Below are 26809 nucleotides of genomic sequence, written 5' to 3'. Positions count from 1 at the left end.
TGTTTAGCTAATTTTAACTATTAACCTCATTCATATGAATGAAACTAATTTAACCGTTTTCCCTATGAAATGAAGTAATATCTACAATTTTTGGATATGTTAGTTGTTAATTAAAACCCGGGAAAAGTGGATGTTACAATTTATTTCAACAAACTCCTTTTTAAAATAATCAAAGAATATTTGAACTTTGACAACTTCCTCAGTTGTTTTTGCCAACCATGCATGTAACTTTTCATTTATGACCCTATTGAATCTAAGGCATATCAAATCATCCAATTCTTGGGCCCATTCTTCCTTGTCTTTCAATTTATCCATTTTCTTGAGCGCATGAGGGAAAAGCTCAAAAGTTTTTATCAAGGTACTTTGAGAAATAATTTATGATTCTCTTCTACAATGCAATTCTTTTATCATCAAAATCAAAGAGGCCATTAGTCATGTCAAAGGTTTTTTCTATTTGCTCACAAGATAGACTAGTGACTGAGAAACATAGAATAGTGACATCCCTATCCCTATTATTCCATTTATTCACAATTGGCTTCAAAGAAGCCTCATTACTTTTCAGCTCATTCCATAAATTCATTAACCTTGATAATTATTCATAAAATTTAGGCCAGCCAATCTTGTCTACCAAATACATAATTGTTTTTCTTATTTTGTCCTCATCTTGGATATCCAATTTCACATGTAGTGCCCATAATTTGTTCTTCTCTTCAAAATCCTCGACTATATAAAATTGAGGTCTTTGTGGAGTATCTGGTAGCTCTATGAGGGGAGTTGACTTGAAAGGTCCAATTGGAGGATGAGGAGGATAAATGATCTTGGGTTGGCTAGATTCTCCCACTATTCTTTTTCCAAATTGCTTGTCCATTTGAGCCATCTGAGCCTCCAATTGATGTATCCTATTTCCTCTTTCCTCATAGGCCTCTAGCATCTCTTCAAATCTAGCATTGAGCTCCAACAATTTATTCTTGTCCTTTGCAGCAACAACTCCAAAATCCACCATTTCTTTGGTCATTTGGGACACCTTTTCACTATCTACCTCCTTTGCCCTGCAAACCATGAGGCTGCTTGTATGTTCAACATCTAAGGCTTCTTGCGCCCTGGTTTTATCCTTTTTCTGAATAGACCATATCACTAAGGCTTGATGATCATTACTGTATTTCAATCCCTTATGTGCCTGCAAGACTTCTTCTTCAGTTTTGAACTGAGTGTCTATCACTTTTCTCACAGTGTCAAAAACCATGGCATTTGCAATATCCCATTCAGGTAATATCAAGATTCCTAAATCCTTTAACAATTGTCTTCCCCCTTCAAGGGTTACCTGTGCAAACTCCTCCATGAAACTAGCTTTAACTTCTTCAATTTCAGAGTCCTTTTTGCCAGGTTGCTCTACTTTAATCATTTTACACTTGGCCTCAAAATTGTTAATATTTCTTCTACACAAAAATTGAGCAAATGCTCTCAACTTGATAAAACTCTCATCATCAATAAATTTCTTAAATGCATGTGCTATTATAGGATCTATTTCCTTACCTTTGTAATCTCCCACAGTGAGAGCTAGTGTGGCATAGGAGGTTCCTCAGGCACTCCTTCTATATCTATTGTTGTGACTACAATATACCTCTCCCCTCCCATTTGTCTCAATTGCTCTCTCAAGGATACTTCATCATCTATCCAGAGTGGGGTCTGGGTAGGGGAGTATTCTTCAACCTTAGAAGATGATCCCTGCTCCAATTTTTATTTCAGGTGCAACAGGTGGGCTTTCAAAGCACGGTCTTTTGTATTGAGGAACAAGTTGTACGCTCTTGGCCACTATATACCTGGCTTTCTTCTACAATGTGTACTACCCTGGGTTCAAAATCATCTTACTTGCCAATCTCTTCTCCACATCAATGGCCTTATCAAAGTGTGCTTGGGTCAGAATTTCCTTCTTCTCATTCAAAGTTTGCATAAACCCAGCAAAGTTATCCATCAACATATCTATTTTCACACCCTAGTATTTTCTATCAGCAAGGGGATCATAGTTTGGCTCAAAAGCATTTATAAAATCCAGAACCTTGCTATATACTTTCCATTTCCCTTTCCTAACTTCCGGCTCTTGTAATGAGAACTTGTTCCTAACTATATCTTCTGGAAAGTACACCATGTGTTTATGAGCTTTGGCTTTAATTCTCTCTAAATAATTCATAAAATTCCTCCAAGTCTATAAAGCAAACATGGGATTGAGCCATTTGATATTTATCTAAAAACTTCTCCAAGTGCCTCCATCCCTTTTTGACAAAAAAAAAAATTGTGCACAATACTAACTTGGGGAAAGAAAGTACCTTTGGATTTTCCCAACAATTCTCTTTCTTCCACTAATCCTATCTGCCACAAGAGCTCAGCAATTCCTACTTTCAAAGGCACTTGATAGGTTGGCACATGTGATTTTCCAAGAAAACCATAAACTTTAAATACAGTAGACACTACATATGGGATGATGTCTCCCCAATTGTGACTTACCATCAACCCTTTGGCATGATCTTTCGATCTGATTAATTCTAGTAAAGATTGAGGTATCCTAGGGCTATCCCTTACAACATTCTAAGCCTGGAGGCAAAGTACATGTCAAATCTAACAAAGCTTGCATCAATCACCTCCCATGTCATATCTGCACTCCACAATTAGACAAGCAGCTTTTCTCCATCTCTTTCCAAATCCAATTTCATTTCCTTAGAGAAAAAGGTAACTCTCTTATACAAACATATGTACATTAACATGGAGTACCAATAGAAAGGCTTATCAACTTTAGCCTTTGGAATACCCATTAACCCAGTATGAATCTCTTCTACCAAGAGAGTAGCAAAATCAAAAATAGAACTCATACCATACTAAAGGGTTTGAGAAATGATGAAAACAATAGAACCAAGGATGTGGTCTTGTTCATCCATGCCAAAAATCTTGCAAAGAGAGAAATACAGCACTTGTGCTCCAGGGTTGAAATATTTTTTCAACAATGGTTCTAGAGTATTTAGTGTAACCAAGGGTAATGGTCCTATCTTGACAAAATGTTCTTGTAGTGGTCCTCCCCTTAAATATACCCTCTGTGCATCATACCTAGCCTGGAGGTCTTCCATATCTATCTTCTCATGAACTGCACGGTTAGGATTTAATTTGAAAACCTCTCTGATCAATTCAGGTGAAACCCTAAAAAGATTATCACCAGCATGATTCTTCAATATCCTAGTTATTGGATCATATTTCTTTGACATTACTACAAGTAGATCATCATCGAAGAAAACTCTTGGGATAATTAATTTTTCGATGTCAAATTCCCATACATTATTCAGAGGAGTATCAAGTCTTCTTTCTGCAAACCATTTACGAAACAGCTCTAAACCCCCGATAGATACTGTAGCATCTCTTAACCAGTTTGCTTTGTCATAAAAACCCTCATTGACCAATAACCTAGGGTTCTTTGGAATGAATTCTTTTCCCTTAGAAAATTCATTCATGGATTGTGGCATTTGCTCTAAAAAATCATCATGCACAACCCTTTTCAAGTAATCTACTTTCCCTGAGAAAATTCCCTCGTGGAGCATGTTTAATAATTATCTTACTGTGAATATACTTTCTCAATTTCCCAGAAATCCAAAATACTCACCTGATTTTCTTGTATTCTCCTTGAAAATCGTTAATAGCAACTCCAAACCCTTAGAAAAGTACGCCTTTAGCTCTGAAAATCTTCACTTTGTGAGAATTTTGCAACTTTAGTGCTCAATAATGAAAATTCAAAACCCTTATTGCAAAATTGATCTCACACGAAACAGCATTGATCAAAATTAATGCCCCAACAATCATTTTATGTTGGGCTGCGAAATTTGAAATTTAATCATTGATTTTTACAAATCGAATGATTTAGCTTAAAAAATCAAATGAATACGTTACCCATTTTTGCAACTGGCTACGTGTCATGTAGATGCTTCCTCGCATTCCATAAAGTTCGAGCATTTTCAAAGTGCGGGAAAGCACCGATCTTCGCAAGATCGACGGTCAAGAAAAACCTCTGGAAGTATTACACTTGCCTTTAATAATTCGGGCCCACTTATTAGACGCGTAGACTTCTCAGCAAATCAGCATAAGATATTTGGCATGTGTCCCACCTCAGCATTACCAGGCAACTTTTTGAATGACTAACCCCACCTAGTGTTGTGAGGTTTTCACACCATCGCCCCAAAATTTTGGGGATCCCCCCTTTTTTTATCACCTCGACAAATTTTGGATTGTCCAACAATTTTGAGAATTTTGAGCCTTGGACACTTTCGGGCCAGCAAGAGAAAGGTTAGATTTATTTTCACCTAGTTTCAACTTGATTTTCCAAAGCCACCAATTCTATCCTTAGGCCGAACAAATTTCAAAGTTAATTTCAACTTGGCAAGATAAAATTGTGAATTTTGTACTTAGACATTTTCTTTTGAAAATTTGGATATAATTGTATAAATTTGGATAATTTTCAAAAAATAAAATTTTTGTTAAATTTGGTCTTTTGGAAAATCTTAATTATTTTTTTTGGTGGAGAAAATTAATTTTTGTGATGGTGAAATAAAATTGCAAAATCGATTTTAGGCTCTAAAGAAATAATTTTATTTGTGTTAAAAAGCTAAAATTGCTTAGCTAAATCGATTTGAATTAAAATTGCAAAAATTGGTTTTAAATGGATTAATTTGCCTTGAAAACTTTTAGCCTTTAATGAAATTAGTAATTTAATATTGAAAAATGGCTTTTGGCTAGCCAAAATCTAATTTTAATGACGTATTAATTACTAAATCTTCATTAAATGGAAATATTTAACCAAGGCATTATTTATTTTCTTTTTGCAATTTTGGTCCAAATGGCAATTTAAAAAGTTAATTTTCATCATGGCAAAATTAATTTTAGCTAAGTATTTCATTGTAAGCCATAATTTTGCTTTAATTATTTGTTTTTCTTTCTCCCAGGGTCCAAGTCGGCCAGCTTGGAGGAAATTAGAAAGTTGGGTATAAGAGGAGGCCTCTCTCCCATTTCTTCCTCACTTCTCACTTCTCCTTCTCAAGGCGTTGGTGATTTTGCAAGAGCAGATCTGCACTCTTCTTGCTTGGCAAAATTTGTGGGAGCCAAATTTTGTGGAAGGCGAAATTTGTGGAGGCCGAATTTTGTGGAGGGCGAAATTTGTGAGAGCCGAAATTTGTGGGAGTCAAAATTTGTGGAAGATAAAATTCTGATTTTTTCAAGAGGCTGTGATTTTTGCCCTAGGTTGGGTAATTTTATTTGGAGGTGAATTGCATGATAAATTTCTGATTTGCAAGGGATTTGAAGTTCTTAAGGTCAAGTCCTAATTCCGAAAAGTCGCTGTAAGATTATTGGTTAAGGTGAATTTTCATCATCTAGAGTTGCAAGGGGTCCTTAAGCTGACATCCTTCTTTCATTCTAGTCTAAGGATTGCTCCTCTTAGTTCTTCTTGCCTTCTGGTCCACCACTCTACCATCCCGTAATAGGGTGACGAGCATGGAGGATGTTAGTGCAAGTATGAATCCCAAGCGGGCAAACACTAAGAAAGACAAAGAGGACATGATGCCCAAAACTCCCTTCTTCTCGAAAATGAAGAGAATAACCGACACCAATATCGGTACAGTGGACATGATACGGATGAGGGAAAGACTGAAGGATGGACGATCCCCCTTGGCAAAGAGGATATCAATGAGACAGATTTTGGATCAAGATTGGATGAGCTGGTAAAGGTCGCCATCAGGAAGAAGCATTTGGGCACCCTTTCCTCTCTCAATGCTTTTATTGGATTTGAGAAAGAATATGAGAAGGATCACGAAAGAATACTACAAGCAACAAGTGGCATGGCGAAGTCAACGAAACTCAGAGCGAAGCACACACCTTGTTCTCCTATGGAAGAAGTTAACGAAAGGCTAGCTAAGTTCATTGCCTTAGCTAAGAAGATGAAAGAAAAGGGAAGATTTATATTAGAAGATCATTTGATGTAAGCCCAAGTGGCAATTTCCTTTTCTTCTAGAATAGGACAAGTGTCTATTTCTGATTGGCCACCATTTTGGTGCCTTCTCATTGGTTGCCACTTTTTGCACTTTTTTCATTGGTCCATTGATGAGGTGGCGACTTCTCATTGGCTGATGGGGTGGCAAACCTAATTAGGGTTTTGAGGATCCAATCTGGATCGTTGATCTTGTTTTGATCTCCACCGTTCGTTGTATTTCTGGCCCCTATAGAAGGCCATTTGCTCTCATTTGTAAAGGAGTTGGAGAAATTGTTGCAAAGATAATACCAAAATTGCTCTCTTTTTCATTGTTGTGATTTGCATGTTGATTAAGAACATTGGGTATTATTGCATGTTTTCTACTCCCACTTAGTTAGATTTCCTTTCAAGTTGTTAAAGTTGGTTTCATTTCAAGTTGCTAAGTAGGAGTGAAGTAGATGGATAGTTGTATGGTAGCATTGGTAGATGTTTGATAGGGATCAATACTAGACCACTAGCATCCTAGCGGCTGGTTGGGAAGCCTTGTGTGGTACACTAGTTCATTATTCCTTCGAATCATTGCACCTATGGAAGTGAGGCCACTGGTCAGCTCTCATTAGGTTCGATCCCCGTCCATTTGCTAACCTTCCATTCGTAGGAGTAGGAGTAGAATAGTGAGTAGTTGGGTAGTCGAAGCTTAGAGAAGCAAGTTAGAGGAGTAGGTCAAGCATTAGAATACATCCATTCACCTTCCACCACCATCACTTTCCATCAACATCATTTAGCTTTCACAAACCCATCACAATCATTCCACCAAAGTCCAAGTCATCCTTGAATGAATAGCGTAAGGCCGCCTACGTGATTACCAGCAAATCACATCAATAAAACTGAGCGAGTATCCAACGGTGTAAGGAACATTGGAGTTATACTCATGTCTCATGAGCATTAGCTTTTCAAGAGAGGAGTTGCATGTTTGACATCCCATATCGAATATTCAAATCCTAATATGTTATGTAAGTGATACAAAACTCGCATCAACACCTAGCTACGTGTCATGTAGGCACTTACCCACATTCTTTAAACCTCAAACATCTTCATAAAGCGGGAAAGCGCTCTCCGTCAATCTTCAAATGATCAACGGTTCCATAAGATTTACTTTGTTTGAAACCAGTCAGCAACAACATCCAAGGAAATTGAGTTAACCTGTCATGTGTTCTGACATTTTTCCAATTGTTGCGACACTTTTTCTTCCTAGCGGCCCATAACAAAAATGACTTCATCAAGTACACATGTCATCAAGGCGCTTCCTCGCATTCATTAAAGTTTGCACATCTTCAAACTGAGGGAAAGCGTCGATCGTCGATCCTCAGATGATCTACGGTGCAACGTTACATTGTTTAAAGTAGTCCCAATCACCCAATTCATCCAATGAAATGGCTCAAGCTTTCCAGCGTCTCTTGACAGCAATCTGACAACCCTAAATTGTTTTGATAGGTTCAACTTTTGCGGCTCATTAAGGAACTGACATCATCAAGGGCTACGTGTCATCAAGGCGCTTCCCCGCATTTGCTGAAACTCGAACACTTTCATATTGCAGGAAAGCGCACATCGTTGATCTTACTTTGATCAATGGTTTGTAAAAGTAGACCATACCGCAGTTAAAACACTTTTAAAGAACACTAGTGAGTCAACATGAGGTCAAAATCATGGTTTAAAACAAAGGTTCATAGCAAAATGATTTTCAGGGAAAGTATTTTAAAAATAAACACGGAGAAAAATTAAAAAAAATTCTAAAGTGAAAAGCTTCCCACATATTTTCAAAATAAACCAATACTCTCCTTTTTTTGAAAACTAGGTCATAAACAATAAGGGTTTCATGAAACTTAAGGTTTTTATCTAGGGCTTTTAATACACACTACCTCTAAATTTACGAATCCACTAGGTTTTCATCGTGAAATGCAACAAAATTATTGAATGTGAAAACCCAGGCCAACAAGGTGGACCAAGATGAACTACAAATAATTGATGCATCCATTAAAGCAGAAGAGGAAAAAGATAAACAATCAACTGCACTAACAAATATAAAAGTTCAAACTAATGACTCGACAACAAAAGAATCAAGTATAACTGTGGGTTTGTCAGTACATGATGACCTGGATGGAGAACCACGAGTTAGACTCAGCTTTCAAATATCAGAACCTGGTCCATCACAAGTAAATCCAATGGTCATACAATCCGAGAAATGACAATTGCATCAAGGCCAATTATCAAGTGAAGCTCCTCAACAATAAGAAGCTGGAGCAAAAGTGGTCCCACAAAAGGAATATTCATGATGTAAGTATTCTATTGCACTAAATGTTGTCTTTTATGATAGTAACCTTTTTGTAATATCTTTCTGTCTTGAGGACAGTTGTCATTCTTCTCTAAGCCTGAAGCTTGTTGCATCTCATGCTATATAAATGAGATCCCAAGGCTAGAGAAAGGGTCCGAACTCTTATGTAACGTTTAATTTTTTGCTAGGCTTAGATTCAGTCCAATATTCTTGATGTTAATTTTGTGATGTATTTTCTCTACAAATTTGACAGTATATTAACATTTAAGGATCATGTCGTCTTGTCTTGAGTTGTTCTGAGTCTCACATCAGTGTTGTGTGATTTTCAAAGAAAATTAATACAAAGGAGAGTTACCACCATATTTGTTTTCTCTGAATCTTGTCTGCATTGTTATTAACTGGTTATCTTGAGGTTGTATGAGCAAAGCTTATTCAATTTAATGCAACTAGGATAGGTTGTATATCAGTTTACTATTGCTTTTAATTCAATGAATTAAGTAAATGCTTCAGCGAGGTGATAGGATTTCCAATCAATAAGAAGGATATGCATAAGAATGATGTTTAGGGTAAATTGCAGATAATATTGATTGTAATGCAATTGATTAGATCAAAAAAATTATTGGGTAGAAACTGATACCCAATAAATGAGGCACTAATCATCTTGGTTAGTTTGCATGAGAAGGGATCATAGAGTTGCATGAAGCATAGATTCAAAATTCAAAATCAAATTTACTTTTCATGTATGAAGAATATAATAGCTGGTCAATACTTGGTTGCATTGAATTTCTGTGTTATGGTTAGCTGCTATGACTCAGAATTATATGTAAATCTGAGAAGAATAGTGACCAAATATCTGCTATAGGGGATAAGTGTTGTAAAAGAATTTGAGTAAATGAATGAGGTGTGAAGATAATATCTAGTATTGAGCCATTTTATCCCTCAAGTGCACCCCTCTTGGTTTTGCAGAACCTAATGAGTATAAAATCCTTGTGGTTTTGTTGAAGTTGGGTCCAGAACTAAGGACTTCTTAGTTGAACATAGGAAATAGCTAACCTTTAGACTAAGTTGTTCTTCACCATCTAGGTATCAAGTATTTTGTTGCTTGGTAGTTTAAAACACCAACAAGTCATAGGTACAAACTCATTCATCTTGATGGATTTTCTGACCAGTGAACCCATCCTGGTAAAATTCTGGATAAATACATGACTATTTCAGTGATTTATGATTACAGTGACAATTGCCAAACCCCTACTGCTCACAACATTTCAACCTTTTGATAATTGAAATTCTATTAGAGTTCTTCCAATGCCCAATGCACATTTGAATCAGGCACTTCAGGTATGATGATAGAGGAGTTGATATGTCAAGCTGGTTTCACTTCTTCGCTGTGTATCTTCAAATGCAATTGGCTTCTTGGCCCGATATTAAATCTCCCTGAGATCAGTGCTGTCATATAAACATTGATAATTGATATGTAGATCTTAATCTAGTCCACAAAATCCTTGGAACATAGATGTAACAATCCACCATTCATGAAGTTAGTTTGAACTTTGCCATGGCCACTAATATATATTGGTTGGCTGTGAATTGATCTATAATGTTTCTTTGCCCTAACCAAATGGATCATATTGGTAAAGCCAAATTGATTTCTTTTACCCTGAAATGATACCAATCTGAATACAGTTTCAAGGCAAAAAATCCATTGTAGCTGACCATGAATTGTAAGACCTAGAAACCTCAATAAAACGCTCTAAAGTCTAAAGCAAGGTGGCCAATTTGAAATTATCCATTTTTTCAGAAATCTTTCACTACCATATATTATAATGATTTTGCTTGCAAACTCCTTGCTGTTTTTTGGATTCCAACTTTCCATAAGCCTTCTCTGTCCTAGAATCTTATATACAAGACTTCGTTTCTCATCTGCATTGAGTACATAGAGAGAGTCCTAAAGCAAAAGGCATCAAGCTTATGCAGGTCCTGCAGAACCTTTATTTCAAATGAGGTCAAACCATGAAAGATAAAGTATATGTAGGACACATTTTAATCATTAGCATGTTCTATCTAAATTTCTATTTTTATCAAAAGTAGCAGAAACTGCACAGAAAAGGTATTTTTAGTAAACAAGATCCTCAGCAGTTTATAAATTTATATCACAGTTATCAACAAAATATTGAATGGTGTGCAACTGAAAAGCAAAAAGGATCACTAAATCTTTAAAAACAGAGGAACTACTAGATAATGGGTTAATCTCAACTTAATCAGCATGTAACTGATTATGAATGCATGAATGTAAGTCACTTCAGACAAAGACGATTCTTGGTTTTACAGCACTGGTAACAAGCAGAATGGTAATGTGTATAACTAAGTTGCCGATTCGGGTTCGGGGACGGGTTCGGGTTCGGGGTTCGGTTCGTGGGTTCGGGCAATTTTTTTTTCCCCATTTGGGTTCGTGGGTGGGTTCGTTAGTGTGTGTATATATATATATATATATATGCAAAAAAAATATAAACTCATATAGTTGTAAAAGTAAAACTAAGTCATTCCATAGTATGAATATATCAATGTTACTTGATTATTGATCAATGCCAAATGTCAAAGATAAACATTAAATACTCACTCATTAATCTATGCTAATGTTGTAAATAAAATCATACATTGAATTACTAAAATGCAAAATGGAATTTCAAAACATAGACTACTTCATCAGATTGATAGATAATAAATTATGACTTAATAAAGTTTGAAACTGTGAAACATAGTGATAAATCATAAATGACTCAATGAGTCAATGACAAATGTTTAAACATAGTTTATCAAAGATGCAAATGCCCTTCAAGGGTCAAATGGGTCATCAAAATATGAGGGATCAATGGCTTCATCCTCATCTATATCATTGACATTTTCCACATCATTGGAACCCAAACCGGTTCCACTAGCCCCAGATGCAGCCACATCCTCCTCCTCGTCCTCCTCAACATCTAGCAAGGCAATTCTAGATATATCTTGGACAGTCATATCCAAGTTAGAAGTCTCAGGTAGTACATCCCACAACTTCTCTGGTCCCTTCTTATATCCTGGATCCTTGCGTGATAAGAGGCGCCAGTTGTTGTGAATAAATACCAAGTCCTCTGCTTTCTTTGAACCCAACCGGTTACGCTTCACTGAGTGGATAAAGGAGTATGTACTCCAATTCCGCTCAGCAGCAGAAGAGCTTGCAACCTAGAGAGACAACCAACAAATTTTAAAAAATTAGCTAAGTAATTTTACAATACAATAGGAATTTAAGAGTGCTAATTCGACAAGCTAAGTAGCCATAAGAAAAGGAAAAAAAACTTAAATACATACTTGTGACAAGATCTTAATGGCAAGAGGTTGGAGGTACAGGTAACTTTCCCCATGTAAGTACCACCATCCAATGGCATCCAATTTACTTTGGTCATTGATTGCATCAGGCTCTGCATTTTTGCTTGAGACAAAATCAACAAACTCTCTCCTAACATTTGATGCCACATCAGGATCACTAAAGAGCCTGTTAAGTGCCCTCTTATACCCAGCAGCAACTTCAGGATCTCTATATGGTGCCACTCTACCAGGAATCGCAAGTATCTCACTGCTATAATATCTAGGAGAAAGTGCATATGCCAAGAGGTGCAAAGGTGTAGTCATCTTGTTCCAACGATGTAGAACAATTTTCTCCACCTTAGTGTACAAGGTATCAGGATCCTGCTCTCTCCTCTGAATGACCTGGGATGTCAAATGATGTACATGTAAGTTATCTTGATGTAGTGTTAATAACTTAATTAAAATCAAAAATCAAAATCTCTCAATAAACAAGGATAAAGTATTGTATAAAAATTTAAACTTACTGATTTCATTCTTTCTAGCATAGAGTCCATGGCATCATATATGTTTCCCAAACAAGGCTCATCCGTGTCGGCATACCGAAGCATAGACATGATGGGCTCGGTGAGTTCTAATGCATATTCCACCCTATTCCAAAAATTATCACTCAAGATCAAATCCTTTACAGTTTTGGCCTTTTCTGTATCAGCTTGCTTCCATCCACCCCATTTGTTGCTAATAACCATTTGACCCAATGCCTCTTTCACCCTCACAAGTCGTCTAAGGACGATTGTGTGTGAAGCAAACCTTGTTTCAGCAACCTATTACCATGTTAATTCAAATTGTAAGTTAATATGATAAGTTGATAACACAAAAATTTAAGAATATGTATTAAATTTTGTAAAGTATGACACAAAAATTAATATGATAAATGAAGCTAAATAAAGTTTAAAATTTACCTTCAATAATTCCAAGCGGGAGAAAGTTCTGAAAATTGCTTGTGACATATGGTGGTTTGTCACAAACATTTGGATCTGCTCACCCTCCTCATACACATTTTTCATCCATTCAATTTGGCTGCCCATTGTTTTCATCACCAAGTTCAAGGTGTGGACAGTGCATGGTGTCCAAAAGATATGCTCATATCGTGCTTCTACCAAAGCACCTGCAGCCTTACAAACTTTAGCATTGTCCGTTATTACTTGGACAACATTGTCAACTCCCACGGACTCTATGGATTCAATGAGAAGTTGGGCAATAAAATTTGCATCCTTTACTTGCCCTTCACAATCAACCGCCTTCAAAAACATTGCCCCCTTGGGGCAAACAGCAATCACATTTATTAAAGGACGGTTTTTGCAATCTTTCCATCCATCAGAGACAATGCTCACCCCCGTTTGGATCCAAGAATCTCTTATTGGTTTGAGGAGGTTTTCTACATTCTTTCTCTCCTTATGCAATATGGTGGTTCTCAACTTTTCATATCCAGGGGATTGGTAACCATGAGGTGCATCATTTATTGCTTTCACCATCTCTCTCCAATAAGGGGATCTCACTAGATTGAATGAAACACCATTTGTAATGAGGCAACGCCCAACCTTTATATCAGCAATTTCTCTCTTGTCATTTTCAAATGCCGTATCTAATGGGCCTCTCTTGCGGGATGCGGGTGTTTCTATTTCATCTTCATCCATAGATGGGGTAGGTAGGAAGGGATGTGGTTTACTAATTGTTTGAGAGGGTGGTGTTGGTGGTATTTGCTTTGACTTATCTTTTTTTACCTTTGACACTAACCTATCAGCCTCTTCTTGTTCTTTTAACATGCCTGCTATTTGAGGAGCTGACAACCCTTTTTTACCTCCCTCTGGGGGCCCCTCACACATGGAAATCCCTTGACCTGGTGGACCTATCAAATGATGTTTAACCCGGAAATAGGAGCTTCTATATTGGTTTTGGCAAAAATTGCATTTCCATATATACCCTCCCCCACCAGCACATTGCTCAATTCTTGTTGTATACTTCCACAAAGGAGAGCCTTTATCAATTTTAAATCTTTGGGATCCCACCCCACCCACTGAACCCTGACTACTCATTCTTGGATTCTTGCAATCTATAAAAACAAATTTAAAAAAATATTTCAAAACTTATACAAAACTTGATAAAAATTTAGAACAATAAATATAAAAAATTTAAAAAACTAAAAACAAACTATGAAAGAAGCAAAAGGAAGGATCAAATGCATACCTGGAACACTCAACACTGATTATTTGAAGGATTTGAAACTCCACAAATAATCTCTACAACCTTCTCTTCAAACTTGCAAAATGGCCACACCAAAATGAGAGAGCAAAATGACAAAGCAAATGAGAGATTAGATGAATGAAATGCATCTAATAGGCCTTACTTTAGGGTTTGGCAAAAAAAATAATGAAAAAAACATTATTTTATTGCTTTTTTGGGCCACTTTTTGGCCCCACCTGCCGCGGGTCCGCCCGGATTCGCCCGGGTCCGCGACCGGTCCGGGCAGGGTCCGCATTTTGGCCTGCGGGTCCTCCCGGGTCCGTGCTCGGATCCGGACCCGAATGAATCCGGACCCGGACCCGAGCTCCAGGGTGCGAATCCGGTAACTTAGGTGTATAAGGTTTTGCAATATTGCAATTTATTTGTAATATTAAGAGATTAGGCATAATATCATTAGGGCCTTCTCTATGAGTATAATTTCTCTGCAATTGTTGAATCGAATTTGTTTTGAATTTCAACTAATCTTGTTAACATCTCTACAACCAAAAAAAACCATAAACTTCAATAACTGTCGTGACAGATATGCTTGAATAGTTTAGCCCATCCAAAGTGCTTATGCTGAATGTCTCTTCCAGTACTCTCTACAGAAAAAAAACAAAGACCAACACCATGTGAAAATGGGAGCAGAATATGGTTTGGAGAAGTATCAGAGACAGATTAACTAATTGTTCCACACTGAAAGGAGCGAATTCTCTGTAGAACATCTATTATTAAAAGAAATAATGTTTATCATCTTCTCCAATAGAGTTTTCTTCCCCGGGAGAATTGCTCAAAGATTTTGTGTATTTATGGCATGTTTTGTACATTGTTCTTTGTTTTTTGCATCCTATCTTAATTGTTGTGCTGCATAAATCAGAAATAGAAGTTGGTATAAATAAAGATAACTATGGAATGAGTTAGAAAGCAGAATTGCACATGGGAGGCGAGAATCCTGAAGATGAAAAAGGTTTTCTAATTTCAATTGATAGTTTTCAGACATTGAGCTGTTGTAACTAACTATATTCATTTTCACTGCAAAAACTACCATTGGCACAATTTCCTACAGTATAGAGAAAAGTAAGGATAAGCAGGGCAGCGTGGGAGATGATTCTATGAAAGATCAGGGGCAGATTTACAATTTAAACATGTTACAGATTTTACTTTTTCAATATTTTTACCAGAAAATTGGATGTATCATTGTCAACAAGATGATGACGAGTGCTTAACACACACGCTCAATGTGTGTGTGTGTGTGTGTGGGGGGGGGGTGGGTGGGTTTAGTTATGAAGAGAGGGATAGGTGTGTGGGGGAGGGGGGGAGAGGGTGGAGGAACTACTTACAATGCCTAATCATATTATGCTCGTCAATAGCGGTTTGAAAATGCACTTTGGTGCACAGTGGTGAATGCATATGGAAGCAGTCAGTAGCATATTGTATAGAGAAATAAGTTACTGGAGTGTTGAATTTGGATACTAAGATGTATTGGGCATGGTCACACCGCCCTGGGGGACAGCGGACAGAGGAACAGGGGTACAGGGGGACAGAGGAGCCTTAATTTCGGGAAGCTAGGGGCGACGACGGGGCACGGGAGGGGTTGTATATACTATACATATGGTACTTAAAATGCTAGTTATGAAAAGATGTATTGCAGTATAAGATATAACGATGTAAAGGATTAAATACTTGAACATTGCATTGAATTGGAACATGGAGCATTCAACATAAATAGTCAAATCAGTAAATAGTCAACAACGGGACATCCCCCCATCCTCGGCGGTGGTGGCAGAATTTGGTGGTGCCGCTGGGGATGGGGGGAGGGAGTCCCCAAGTCCCTGGTGCATCTCCGTCTCCAGGACGTGGGGCAAAAAGAGGGGAGGGCATCCCCATGTTATTATGGCATAGGGTAAACAGGTTTGCAGTTTCCAATGCATTATAGTGGAGCATATGTAAGCAGCCACTACAGCATATTGTACATTTGATTCAAGTAAATGAAATGCTGAATTTATAAGAAGAATTCGTTATATGTACTTTTTGTTATTGGTAATAGCTGTCAGTCTTTGTGTATAAGCTGCTGTGTTTCTGATCTCTACAGCTTTAAATTTGTGTTGATTAAAATGATTTTGGAGCTATAGTCCTGCTTATTTTGGTTAAATCTTAAAGGACTGTAGAGGAAACGCAGCCTTATTACTAGAAAATTAAAGTTTGCATAAACTACTTGAACAAATACTCTTGAATAGTTTAGCCCGTCCAAAGTGCTTATGCTGAATGTCTCTTCCAGTGCTCTCTACAGAAAAAGAACAAAGACCAGCACCAGGTGAAAGTGGGAGCAGAATATGGTTCTGAGAAGTATCAGAGACAGATTAACTAATTGTTCCACACTGGAAGGAGCGAATTCTCTGTAGAACATCTATTATTAAAACTAAAAGAAATAATGCTTTCATCTTCTCCAATAGAGTTTTCTTCCCCGGGAGAATCGCTCAAATATTTTGTGTCTTTTTGGCATGTTTTGTACATTGTTCTTTGTGTTTTTGCATCCTATTTTAATTGTTGTGCTGCATAAATCAGAAATGAAAATTGGAATAAATAAAGATAACTATAGAATGAGTTAGAAAGCAGAATTGCACATGGGATGCGAGAAGCCTGAAGATGAAAAAGGTTTTCTAATTTCAATTGATAGTTTTCAAACATTGAGCTGTTGTCACTAACTATATTCATTTTCACTGCAAAAAATACCATTGGCACAGTTTCCTGCAGTATAGAGAAAACTGAGTAAGGATAAGCCTGGCAGTGTGGGAGATGATTCTATGAAAGGTCAGGGGCAGATTTACACTTCAAACATGTTACAGATTTTACTTTTTCAATATTTTTACCAGAAAATTGGATGTATCATTATCAACAAGATGACAACGAGTACTTAACACACATGCACAATGTGTGTGTGTGTGTGTGGGTTGGGGGGGGGGGGGGGGGGTGCGGGTGGTGTGGAACTACTTGCAATGCCTAATCATATTATGCACCTCAATAGCAGTTTGAAAATGCACTTTTGGTGCACAATGGTGAATGCATATGGAAGCAGTCAGTAGCATATTGTATAGAGAAATAAGTTACTGGAGTGTTGAATTTAGATACTAAGATGTATTGGGCATAGTTACACCACCTTGGGGGAATTTTCTGGAACAGGGGGACAAAGGATCCTTAATTTGGGGAAGCTGGAGGGGGACAGCGGGGGACAAAGGCAGGGGAAAGGAGGGGTTGTATATACTATACATATGGTACTTAAAATGCTAGTTATAAAAAGATGTATTGCAATATTAGCTATAAGGATGTAAAGGTTTAAATACGTGAACATTGCATGAATTGGAACATAGAGCATCCAACATAAATAGTCAAATCAGCAAATAGTCAACACTGGGACGTCCATCCATCCTTGGCGATGGTGGCGGAATTTGGTGGCGCCGCTGGGGACGGGAAGGGAGTCCCCAAGTCCCCGGTGTGCCCCCATCTCCAGGACGTGGGGCAAAAAGGTGGGGGGACACATCCCCGTGTTACTATGGTATCAGGTAAACAGGTTTGCAGTTTCCAGTACATTATAGTGGAGCATATGTAAGCAGCCACTACAGCATATTGTACACTTGATTCAAGTAAATGAAATGCTGAATTTACAAGAAGAATTGGTTATATGTACTTTTTGTTATTGGTAAAAGCTGCCAGTCTTTGTGTATAAGCTGCTATGTTTCTGATCTCTAAAGATTTAAATTTCTGTTGATTAAAATGATTTTGGAGCTATAGTCCTGCTTATTTTGATTAAATCTTAAAGAACTGTAGAGGAATGCAGCCTTATTACTAGAAAATTTAAGTTTGTATAAACTCCTTGATTTTAACTGGCAGAGCTCAGAACTTTAAGGTAGTGCACTGTTAATTTTGGATGTGTACATAAAGACTTGTTAAACTTTGAAATCTTAAAGGAATTCAGAGAGAAAATATGTAGAACGCTGATCTTTGTCTTAGAAATCAATACTGTAGTTTATATTACAAAAAGCACTGGAACCCTTGGTCAATTGGTCAAATGAGTATAATATGCGGTACACTGTATGGAGACAAACACAAGATAAAAGATTAAAACATGTCTATTCTATGGATATTCATATATATACATTAAATGGATGACTTGCAGCTGAATGGATTGCTATTCTAAACATTGCTAATAGGACCATGTTATATGATAATATACAAACAGCTTAAACTAGTGTTTGTTCTGTTTTCTACTACTGTGGAAGATAAATTTCAACATTGAGTACATTTGAACTATGTTCTTAGTTCAGTATGCAACTGCAAGGCAATCTTCCAAGTTTATCATTTTTCTTTGTACATAGATTAATCCACTTTTGTGCTTTAGTGTTGCCCTGTTTCACTGCAATCAGCAGATTGAAAATGTTCTTTAGCGAACTACGAAGCATCTAATTGTATTACATAGGCAAGGCCAGGATGAGCCCCCAAGGCATAAGTCTGACCCCTATGCCTTGCTCTTCTGAGAAATTCTTTGAGATATTTATGATTATTGCATTTGACACAGGGACTAATTGTTTGTCTAGTTTTACACACATCTTACAGCTACAGGTTATTGGGGAGAAATGGGTTGCTAAAAGTGGGACGTAATATGAGGAGAAAAATGGTAAGAGATGATCCATTTTTCATCCTTCTTATTTGCTTAAAGATTGGTGAATCCTATGGTGATATCTTCTATTTAATAGGTGTATTTTTAGTTAATCTTGGAGTGCTATAAAGAAATTATACATTATATTCTGTGAACTGGAATGACATAATGGGTTATTGTTTTAAATTGATCCATTATCATTCTCTCTGGTTAAATGATACAATCAATTATTGTTACTTTCAAAGAAAAAAATTGTAAGCTACTTGGGCTTTTATGGATGGTATCTGTGTTTTGTGTTGTGTTTATTTTGGGCATTACAATTATTGCAGGTATATAATGCATTGTTAAGCATGTTGGTCCAACAATGTATACACTAAATGCAAATACACTAAATGCAATTAAGATCCTCATTCAAGCCTCATATTTACCCTTGACTTAATTAGAATTATTTTAATATCATAGGTTCTAGCTATATTTCGCCTGTTCTTCTAAGACCTCAATTAGTCCTTAATTAATGGTCATTTAGGCTTTACTCTTAGTTTGCTCTTTCAGTTCTATTTATAGACATTGTCTTTATAAGACAACCTTGCTTTTTTGTTCACACTATAATTAGCGACTGTCAACTCTATTTAAGAGTTCATTGTTAAGGTAATATTCAATAAGCTTACTCCATTCAGTTAGTCTTTAACAATTTCCAATTTCATGTTATTACTACAACTTGTTATACTCTGGATTGCATTTTTTATGTCATTTTAAATATCCAAACATACCAACTAGCATTTGTGGATTTGTATTCTACCCCAATCTTAACAGTATTGAAAAATTAAAATTGAATATTTTTATGTCTCTTTTGTACCCTAAGGTTTAGTACATTGGGATAACATGTGTTAAACCACATGGATGATTATGCTACGCCTCCCACCCCATGTTAAAGACCATCCAATAAATAAGCATGGAAAGGTTGCTCAAGCAACCCCTTCCTCCTTGAAAGAGGTTCATGGATGAGGATAGCCCATGTTGGTGCACATGCAAGGGCATTCGTTACATTTATGAATTGTAAAAGAGTAGCTTGAGCTTGTGGTTGTGCAGACTTACATTTATGCATATTAAAAGGAAAAAAGGGTCAGTGATTAAATCCACATTATTCATTAAGTCGTCATGCTTAGTGAGTAGTTGACCCACTTTTGATTCGTTTGTTGAACAAAATTCTTTAATGTGTTCTCTTGGGATTAACACATTGGTGTTACAGTAAATTGATAATGTAAAGCTCCTTATATAGATTTACAAAGATGATGTTTCTAAAAGAAACAATCATGGACTAGAGACAATATAGAAACTACTTAATAAACTAAAGACTAACTAATTGGACTATTAAAGAAACATTACAATATCTAATACCCTCACTTAACGGACAAGATCTAACTACCATTCAAAATATTGTACATGTCTTATGGACTAACTAATTGGACTATTAAAGAAACATTACAATATCTAATCTTAATGGTCAAGATCTAACTACCATTAAGAATATCATACATGTCTTGTGGTCATAAATTCTTCAAACTATTTTGTTGTTGTTGAAACCCTCCTTGGATTTGCAAAATTTTAATGATCAAGGGTAGACGAAATCCGTCCAAAGAAAAAAGAGAAGGTTGCCCCCTTCTTCAAAATGCACTGCAACAATAGACAAGAGTTTGCCAATGAGATTAGTCTGCCACTACCTCCAAGAATTTGCAAAACTTCTCATCAGAAATCAATACAAAATGTCCAACCTAATGTTGGATAAAAGAACTAGCCTTCCTTGTAGAAAGAGACACACATTAAGAACAACTAGCACAATTTTGAGGAAAAGTCAACAAACCCTCCAAACTATTCCAGATAAACAGGATGCCCCAAAACAAACTACAAGATACCATTATTTGAAGTTAACAAAGCATCATTTTTTGGGGAAACAAAAAAGTAAAAACCCTAAAAAAAGATCCCCTAACAAAAAATCTCATGCAAACATCACAAATTACAAAAACCAAAAATGATTTTGAGGATAAAAATCAGAAAAAACAAACATGATTTTTCAAGTGAAAAACCAATTAAGTCTAGAAAACAATTTTCGTTCTTAAGGAAAAAACAATACTACCCAACAAATAATTTGAGGGAAAATTTACAACCCAACAAATAATTTTTGGAGGAAAACACTATGAACACCAATCAAAAAACATTTAAGGGAAAAAACTATGAAAACCCAACAAAAAAATTATGAAAACTCATGAATGAAACCTTCATGCACCAAAACACAAGACTTCGTGTGGTAAACTACATATGCAAGCAACATGCAACTCACAAAAACACATGCAAGTACTAGAACCCTTGAAGAGACCTTTGCTCGTACCAGAAAATCACACAATCAAAACCCTCACCTGGGCTCACGATCTTTAGCAAAAAACTTCAAACATGAACCATGTAAAAAATCAAAACAATTTCAAAAAAAATTCAGATCAAGAAGGCTCAAATATTTCTTTAAAAATCGCCATAATTTTGTGAAATCCCATCAACCTACTCTAATGGCACATTACGATACATCAATGTTGTATTAAATAGAGGAGATGAAAGCTACTTATATTGATTTACAAAGATGATGTTTCTTAAAAACAATCATTAACTAAAGAAAAAAATAGAAACTACCTAATAAACTAAAGACTAGCTAAGATGACCATTAAAGAAACATTACAATAATCTATTACTTGGAGGGTTTATCCCCTTAAATGAATGAACGAAAGAACTTTAGTGGCGTCCACGAGACCAAGCAGTCCAAGAGACCAAGCAACACCAAATTAACACAGTTTCAAATTCTTTCCAATATTGGTGCATCTACCATTTTTCATGAGTAATTAACTCATGATTTTTTTGAAGCCTTGCCTCAAATAGTTGATTTTGACTACACAACTTCAAGTTGTTATCAAACTAATTGCAAATATCTTCATATGTTGCACACTCCATGATGAAGTGTCACTCAATTTCAACCATTCCTTCACTGCAAAAAAATGCAATTCCTTCCTTTCCAATCTTCCTTGGGTACTGTCCATCTTCCTAATTCACATCTATGATGATCAGAACTAGTTTGCAATTGTGCAATTAAAATTTTGGCCTTTCCTTTAATTGCAAACCTCAAATAAACCTTTTTTCATCATGATTCCACATGAGTTAAATTATTTGACATAATATGCTTTCTCGGCCTATCCATTTTTTCCACAAGGCAATCTTGAATTTTTCTAGCACTTATTTTTATCTCCTCATAAGCATTAGGACATTCATGCAAAATTAATTCCCCACTTTTCCACCAAGTTGATATTCAAATTATTCCAAGTCTTCTTCCTACAACTTAATTCCTCTTCAACAACTATTTTGAGCCCGCGATGCTTATCCTTTTTTTCAACTTATTTTAATTATCTTAACAAACAAATTAGCATCGATGCCCCTCTATTAGGATCATACTAGCCAAAATGATCAAATATGGAATCGTTGATTTGACTTTGAGACTACTTGTGAATAGATTGCTTTAGAATTCTTTTTACTACTCCTCCAAACTTCACAACCATATAGGACAACGAGCACAACCAACAAACTGTAAAGGGTTTTCTCGGTCTTCTAATCTAACAATTCCACTTTTTCTAGACCAACTATATTCATCCTACTGTGAAAATCAATTCCTAAGTATTTTTATTCATCTAGTATCTCCAAAGAACTTCGCTCACCGATAAAGTTAACCCGGTTGCTTCTTCCTTTTCAAAAGAAAGACCATGACTTTGGTCTTGTTGGTGTTCACTTGCATCTCAACATCTTTACAAGAGAGGTCTAGAGTCTTCAAATGTTCTCTCAAACCCTGGGCAAATTTTATAATTAGAATAAGATTAGTAGGTATCAATTTTCCACAATCCATGAGTTTTTTTTAATCTTTTGGATCACATTGTGTATCTTTTTAGATCAACATTTCAGATCACACACAGTGATCCATCACCATGAGGAAGAAAAATGATTGATAGGATTGCAGATATAACCTAATAAAGTGTGAGAGAATTAAGAAGTAAGAAATATCAATAAAAAATGAATATAAGAAGGAAACCTAAAAAGAAGACTTGGGGCAAAAAATGATAAGCAAGAGAAATAGAAAAATTACAAAATAAAGAACTAAAAGAAACAAGAAACCAGAAAAAAAGACAAAAAGGAGACCAAAATAAAGAGCAAGAAAAGAGCAATAAGAGGCAGAAAGTAAAATGGTAAAAACAGGAAAATACTAGGAGAAGAAAATAAAAAGCAACCAACTAGATGAAAATCCAAAAAAACACTGACAAAAGAATCCAAAAAGAAATTAAAACCAAGCAATATTTGAACAAGTACATAAAAAGAAAAAAGAAAACCAAAAAGAGCTAAGACAAAAAATTTAAATAAATAAAAACAACAAACAATAAAATAATCATATCAAACAAAACACCATATATGTGTGTGTGTAACCCACCAATCATATACCCTCTCCAATGGTCTTGTTTAACCATTCTTCAAGATTACCAATATATAAACAAAACAACTGACTCCAATGTCTATATCAAAGCACTTAGACACACCCTCTTTAGCTCTGTCTTTTAGCTCTATCTTGTTCATAAATCTTATAGACAACTGCTCTAAACTCATTTGAGATCTCGAGATCTTCCATTTTGTACCAAAGCTCGTCCCTAAAAACGGTGTCAAAATCTTTTGTCAAATCAACAAAGCAACATAAAGCCTCTCCAACCTTGGGTGTCCAAATCTTTTTAATGAAGTGCCTTAAAGCAATGTGGTGATCAATGGCAAAGTATCTTCACCTAAAGCCAAACCTGTCCCTTTGCTCTTTTTCCCTCTTTTCCTACCTAATTGTTAATTTTGCATTTCAAAAGGAATGTAAAAAGTTCTCCAAGAGAGGATCGACCATTATAGTATGATAGTTAGAAGGCTTATTGATTTGTCCACTTTTATAAAGAGGGATAATGACACCAATTGTCCACTAAAGGGCAAAGTTGCTTTATGAAACATAATTAGAGATCCTTTTGATGTGTGGGTGTAAGAAATCAACTCTCCATTTTAAACATTATGCCTGCAACCCATTAATGTCTTGAGATTTAACACTTGCTAAATTCTATATACCTTGTTTGACATCTTCTACTCGAAAAAGCTTGGTCGAGTGCCAATTATGGTAGGGTTCCTTTTCTCATATGCATTTTCATACAAGAGCTTCACATAATCTAACCACTAGTCATCCATGATATTATTTTCTATTTGTTTTCTCTTTTGTTGTAGCTCCCTCCAAAAACTTTTGGGGTTGAATTTCCCCAAAGGAATCGGTTCCTTCTTGAAATCACATATCTCTCTTTTTTAATATTATCAAGTTTTTGTATTTTATCTTGTTGTCTTTGCTTGAATCACTCTTTTTAAAGGATCTTTTAGCAACCTCGCACTCTTCGTCATACCATGGATTAATTGTGAAATTATTTGAAACCCTCTTCAAAGGTCGAGATTTCTTACAAGCCTTTAAAGCCATATGGATTGAAAGGATCGACATATTGCTGCAAATAGTCACTATATCCCTTTTCCCTGCATTCTATGCTATTTAGTATTTTACCAATTAAAGGCACTGTTTAACCACAGTACTCTTTATTTTCTTGATTCACATCAATTTTACCTTGTGTATTAACTTTCTTGAGTGTATGTTGGCTCTGCTCTCCGTTAAGTCATTCATATTTATGTCAAAGTACAGAGGGGCATATGGTCAGATTTCAACTCCATAGAACAACCTCAAATATTAAAATTTAACGACATTGAAATAGAGCCCTAAGAGCATATCACATAGTCCGCTATGCCTTTCCCATTATATATTTTGCAAGTGATACATCAAATCTTGGCCATGTTTTCATGCCATTACAGATGACCATGCTATATAAGCTACAAAGACCTAACAACTCTGCTCCAAAGTGAGAAACAATCATTCTCATCCTACAATAAACTTTACCAGAGGTGATACTCTCATTTTTTCCCCAGCCATAAAAGGTTGTTCTTCTCTCCTACATTGCTGCCCAACTAAATAGACTGATTGTTTGCTGTCCTGGCACTGAAATCGCCATCAAGGACTATTTCTCCTGAAGTGCTGAAAGCAGAGATTTCTTTTTTAAATACAGTAAGGGCCTCGTTATCTTTGTTATCAAGATTTTTCCTCTTGTAGAACTTCCAGCTTTTTGGGGCAAAGTAACAAACTGCTGCCCTAATCATCACTTCATAGTCTGCTATTTTCAGCCATATGAACAGTTTGTTTGGGTCCTCTTTTTCAGCAGGGTACTCTAGAAGAGTGGTCATCATGAGCATAACACCAGTTGTACCATGACGTGACTACTCTAAAAGAATGATCATCATTAGGATACCACCTTCCTCGGAAATCAAGGACACTAACACCATTTGCACCCAAGAAGTTTCAAGATGTAGATCGTGCCACACTGTGATGGGTGCTACCTTTCCATGCATTCTTTCTGTGCATTCCCTTTCTCGTGCATATTGTCAACATGTACCTTTCATCTGTGTTCAGTTTCATGTGATGTGGCAGATGGCTATTCTGTGCATGATTGTTGCATTGCCACTGAGAATTGTTTTTGCATTAAAAAAAAACGTTGGTTGGAATTTGGCCATCACAATGTTTTATTTTTAGGAAGTGACAAAATTTAACTAATCAACAAACAAGGTATGTGCAACACTAATCTAAGATTGCACAAACAGTTGCGGCGTATTGAACATTGAGGGCATTCGTAGCATTGTGACATAGGTTAAAAATTCTCTCGTCTCAACACAACATCATAGCCAATTATCCATTACCATATCATGACCTAAATTACGTACTTCAGAAAAGCGGTCTTAGCTAAGCACATACAGCTTTAAAGGTTGCCTGTAACCTAACCCAAGGTTTGCCCAGACAAAAGAAATTTAACTGAAAGACTATCTGCAATTGAATGTTCCTAAGCAAATTCCATTGCGTCCAAATGTTATATTAACCATGAAGTTGAGCAGCAACTGAAATAAATCATACACAATATAAGAACACCTCTAATACAACAATAGATCGATTGATTGCTCTTTTCGACCGTATACCGTGCGGAACTGGAATCGAGTTTACAAAGACATAAAAAGTAAAGTAGCATCTTACCTCGTAATCTTCCATGGGAATTTTTCTGCAGAAGGCTCCTACAAATAAGTACAATTGATCGGTTACTTCTGAGCGAAATAATTCTGTCGCTTGCAGCTGTTCCTGAGATTCATGCCAAACAGCGGTTATAATTAAAACTAACCACTCCAGATGTGTCCGCCATGGTCCTATGGGAGCCGCTTCGGTTCTATTTTAGCGGAGAGGTAGTTCTATGATAAATAAATACTAGTGGGTATGAAAACTCTTGCACCGCACATCACTGAAATTTTTAACAAAATTTGCCAAGAAGGGTTTCCGAAAGATTGGACAATCAGCCTTGCAATACCACTTTTTAAGAGTGGTGATGTTAACAATCCCTCCAACTACAGGACTATAATGATCAATCCCCTCCTTGCTAAACTTTTTTGCAGCATGATAGAAACTAGGATCAGCAAATGGGCAGAAGAAAACCATAAACGTGCTAAAGGGCAAGCTAGTTTTAGGCCAAAGCACTCGACAGTGGATCACTGTGTCACTTTGAGACACATTATTGAAAAAGAATGGGAGAAAAAGGAAGAGGTATTTTGTTGCTTTGTCGACTTTAAAAAGGCTTTTGACACCGTCCCGAGAGACAAGCTTTGGTTTAGGATGGAAGAATTGGGGATTCCTATGCATCTCAGAGCTGTTGTTCATAGGATGTACGAAAAGGTGAAAGTTAAAATCAGAACTTCAGATGGCATTTCAGAATGTTTTAGGAGCGATATCGGGGTCAAACAGGGCTGCCCTTTATCTTCTACTTTGTTTGGTTTATATATTGACAAACTGGAAGAGTGGTTAAACATGCAAAAGGGTGAAGGCATTCAGCTAGGTGAATTTGTTATAAAGTTGCTCCTATATGCGGACGATCTCATTTTAATTGCCAAATCTGCCTATGGTTTGCAAGATCATCTATCTTCTCTTGAGCGCTTTTGCGGAATGGTGGGAATGCAGGTCAATATCAGCAAGACTAAG

General features: G+C 36.4%; 2 protein-coding genes across 3 annotated transcripts in view; both read right to left on the bottom strand.

Annotated features, from left to right (window-relative positions):
* LOC149549892 (uncharacterized) overlaps nucleotides 1–26073 on the bottom strand; it is an 84939-nt gene extending 58866 nt beyond the window's left edge. The window contains exon 1 of one of the 2 annotated variants that reach the window (XM_089793109.1): nucleotides 25820–26073. In XM_089793109.1, coding sequence (XP_089649235.1) covers nucleotides 25820–25834 — 15 coding nt within the window. In that variant the 5' untranslated portion in view covers nucleotides 25835–26073. The remainder of the gene's footprint in view (nucleotides 1–25819) is intronic. The other variant, XM_089793110.1, reaches the window with a different exon arrangement.
* LOC149549893 (uncharacterized) lies at nucleotides 11039–13836 on the bottom strand. The gene is made up of 4 exons (XM_089793107.1): nucleotides 12632–13836; nucleotides 12197–12493; nucleotides 11676–12074; nucleotides 11039–11549 (listed from the first exon to the last, which is right to left on the bottom strand). The coding sequence occupies exons 1-4, from the start codon at nucleotides 13763–13765 to the stop codon at nucleotides 11163–11165; spliced, it is 2217 nt and encodes a 738-aa protein (XP_089649233.1). The 5' UTR covers nucleotides 13766–13836; the 3' UTR covers nucleotides 11039–11162.
* Nucleotides 26074–26809: the final 736 nt, after the last annotated feature.

Source organism: Cupressus sempervirens, chromosome 7, assembly GCF_028749045.1.
Source record: "Cupressus sempervirens isolate cs-2001-9-10 chromosome 7, ASM2874904v1, whole genome shotgun sequence".
Lineage (NCBI taxonomy): Eukaryota > Viridiplantae > Streptophyta > Pinopsida > Cupressales > Cupressaceae > Cupressus > Cupressus sempervirens.
Note: the sequence above shows the minus strand (reverse complement) of the source record. Positions and strands in the feature narration are given on the sequence as shown.

Bases quoted from the DNA above. Each gene is read 5' to 3' on its own strand.
- LOC149549893 (XM_089793107.1), bottom strand. From the start codon at position 13,765: ATGAGTAGTCAGGGTTCAGTGGGTGGGGTGGGATCCCAAAGATTTAAA. The intron at 12,494-12,631 runs GTAAATTTTAAA...ACATGGTAATAG, and splicing joins CCCGCTTGGAATTATTGAAG to GTTGCTGAAACAAGGTTTGC. The intron at 12,075-12,196 runs GTAAGTTTAAAT...TTGACATCCCAG, and splicing joins TGCTAGAAAGAATGAAATCA to GTCATTCAGAGGAGAGAGCA.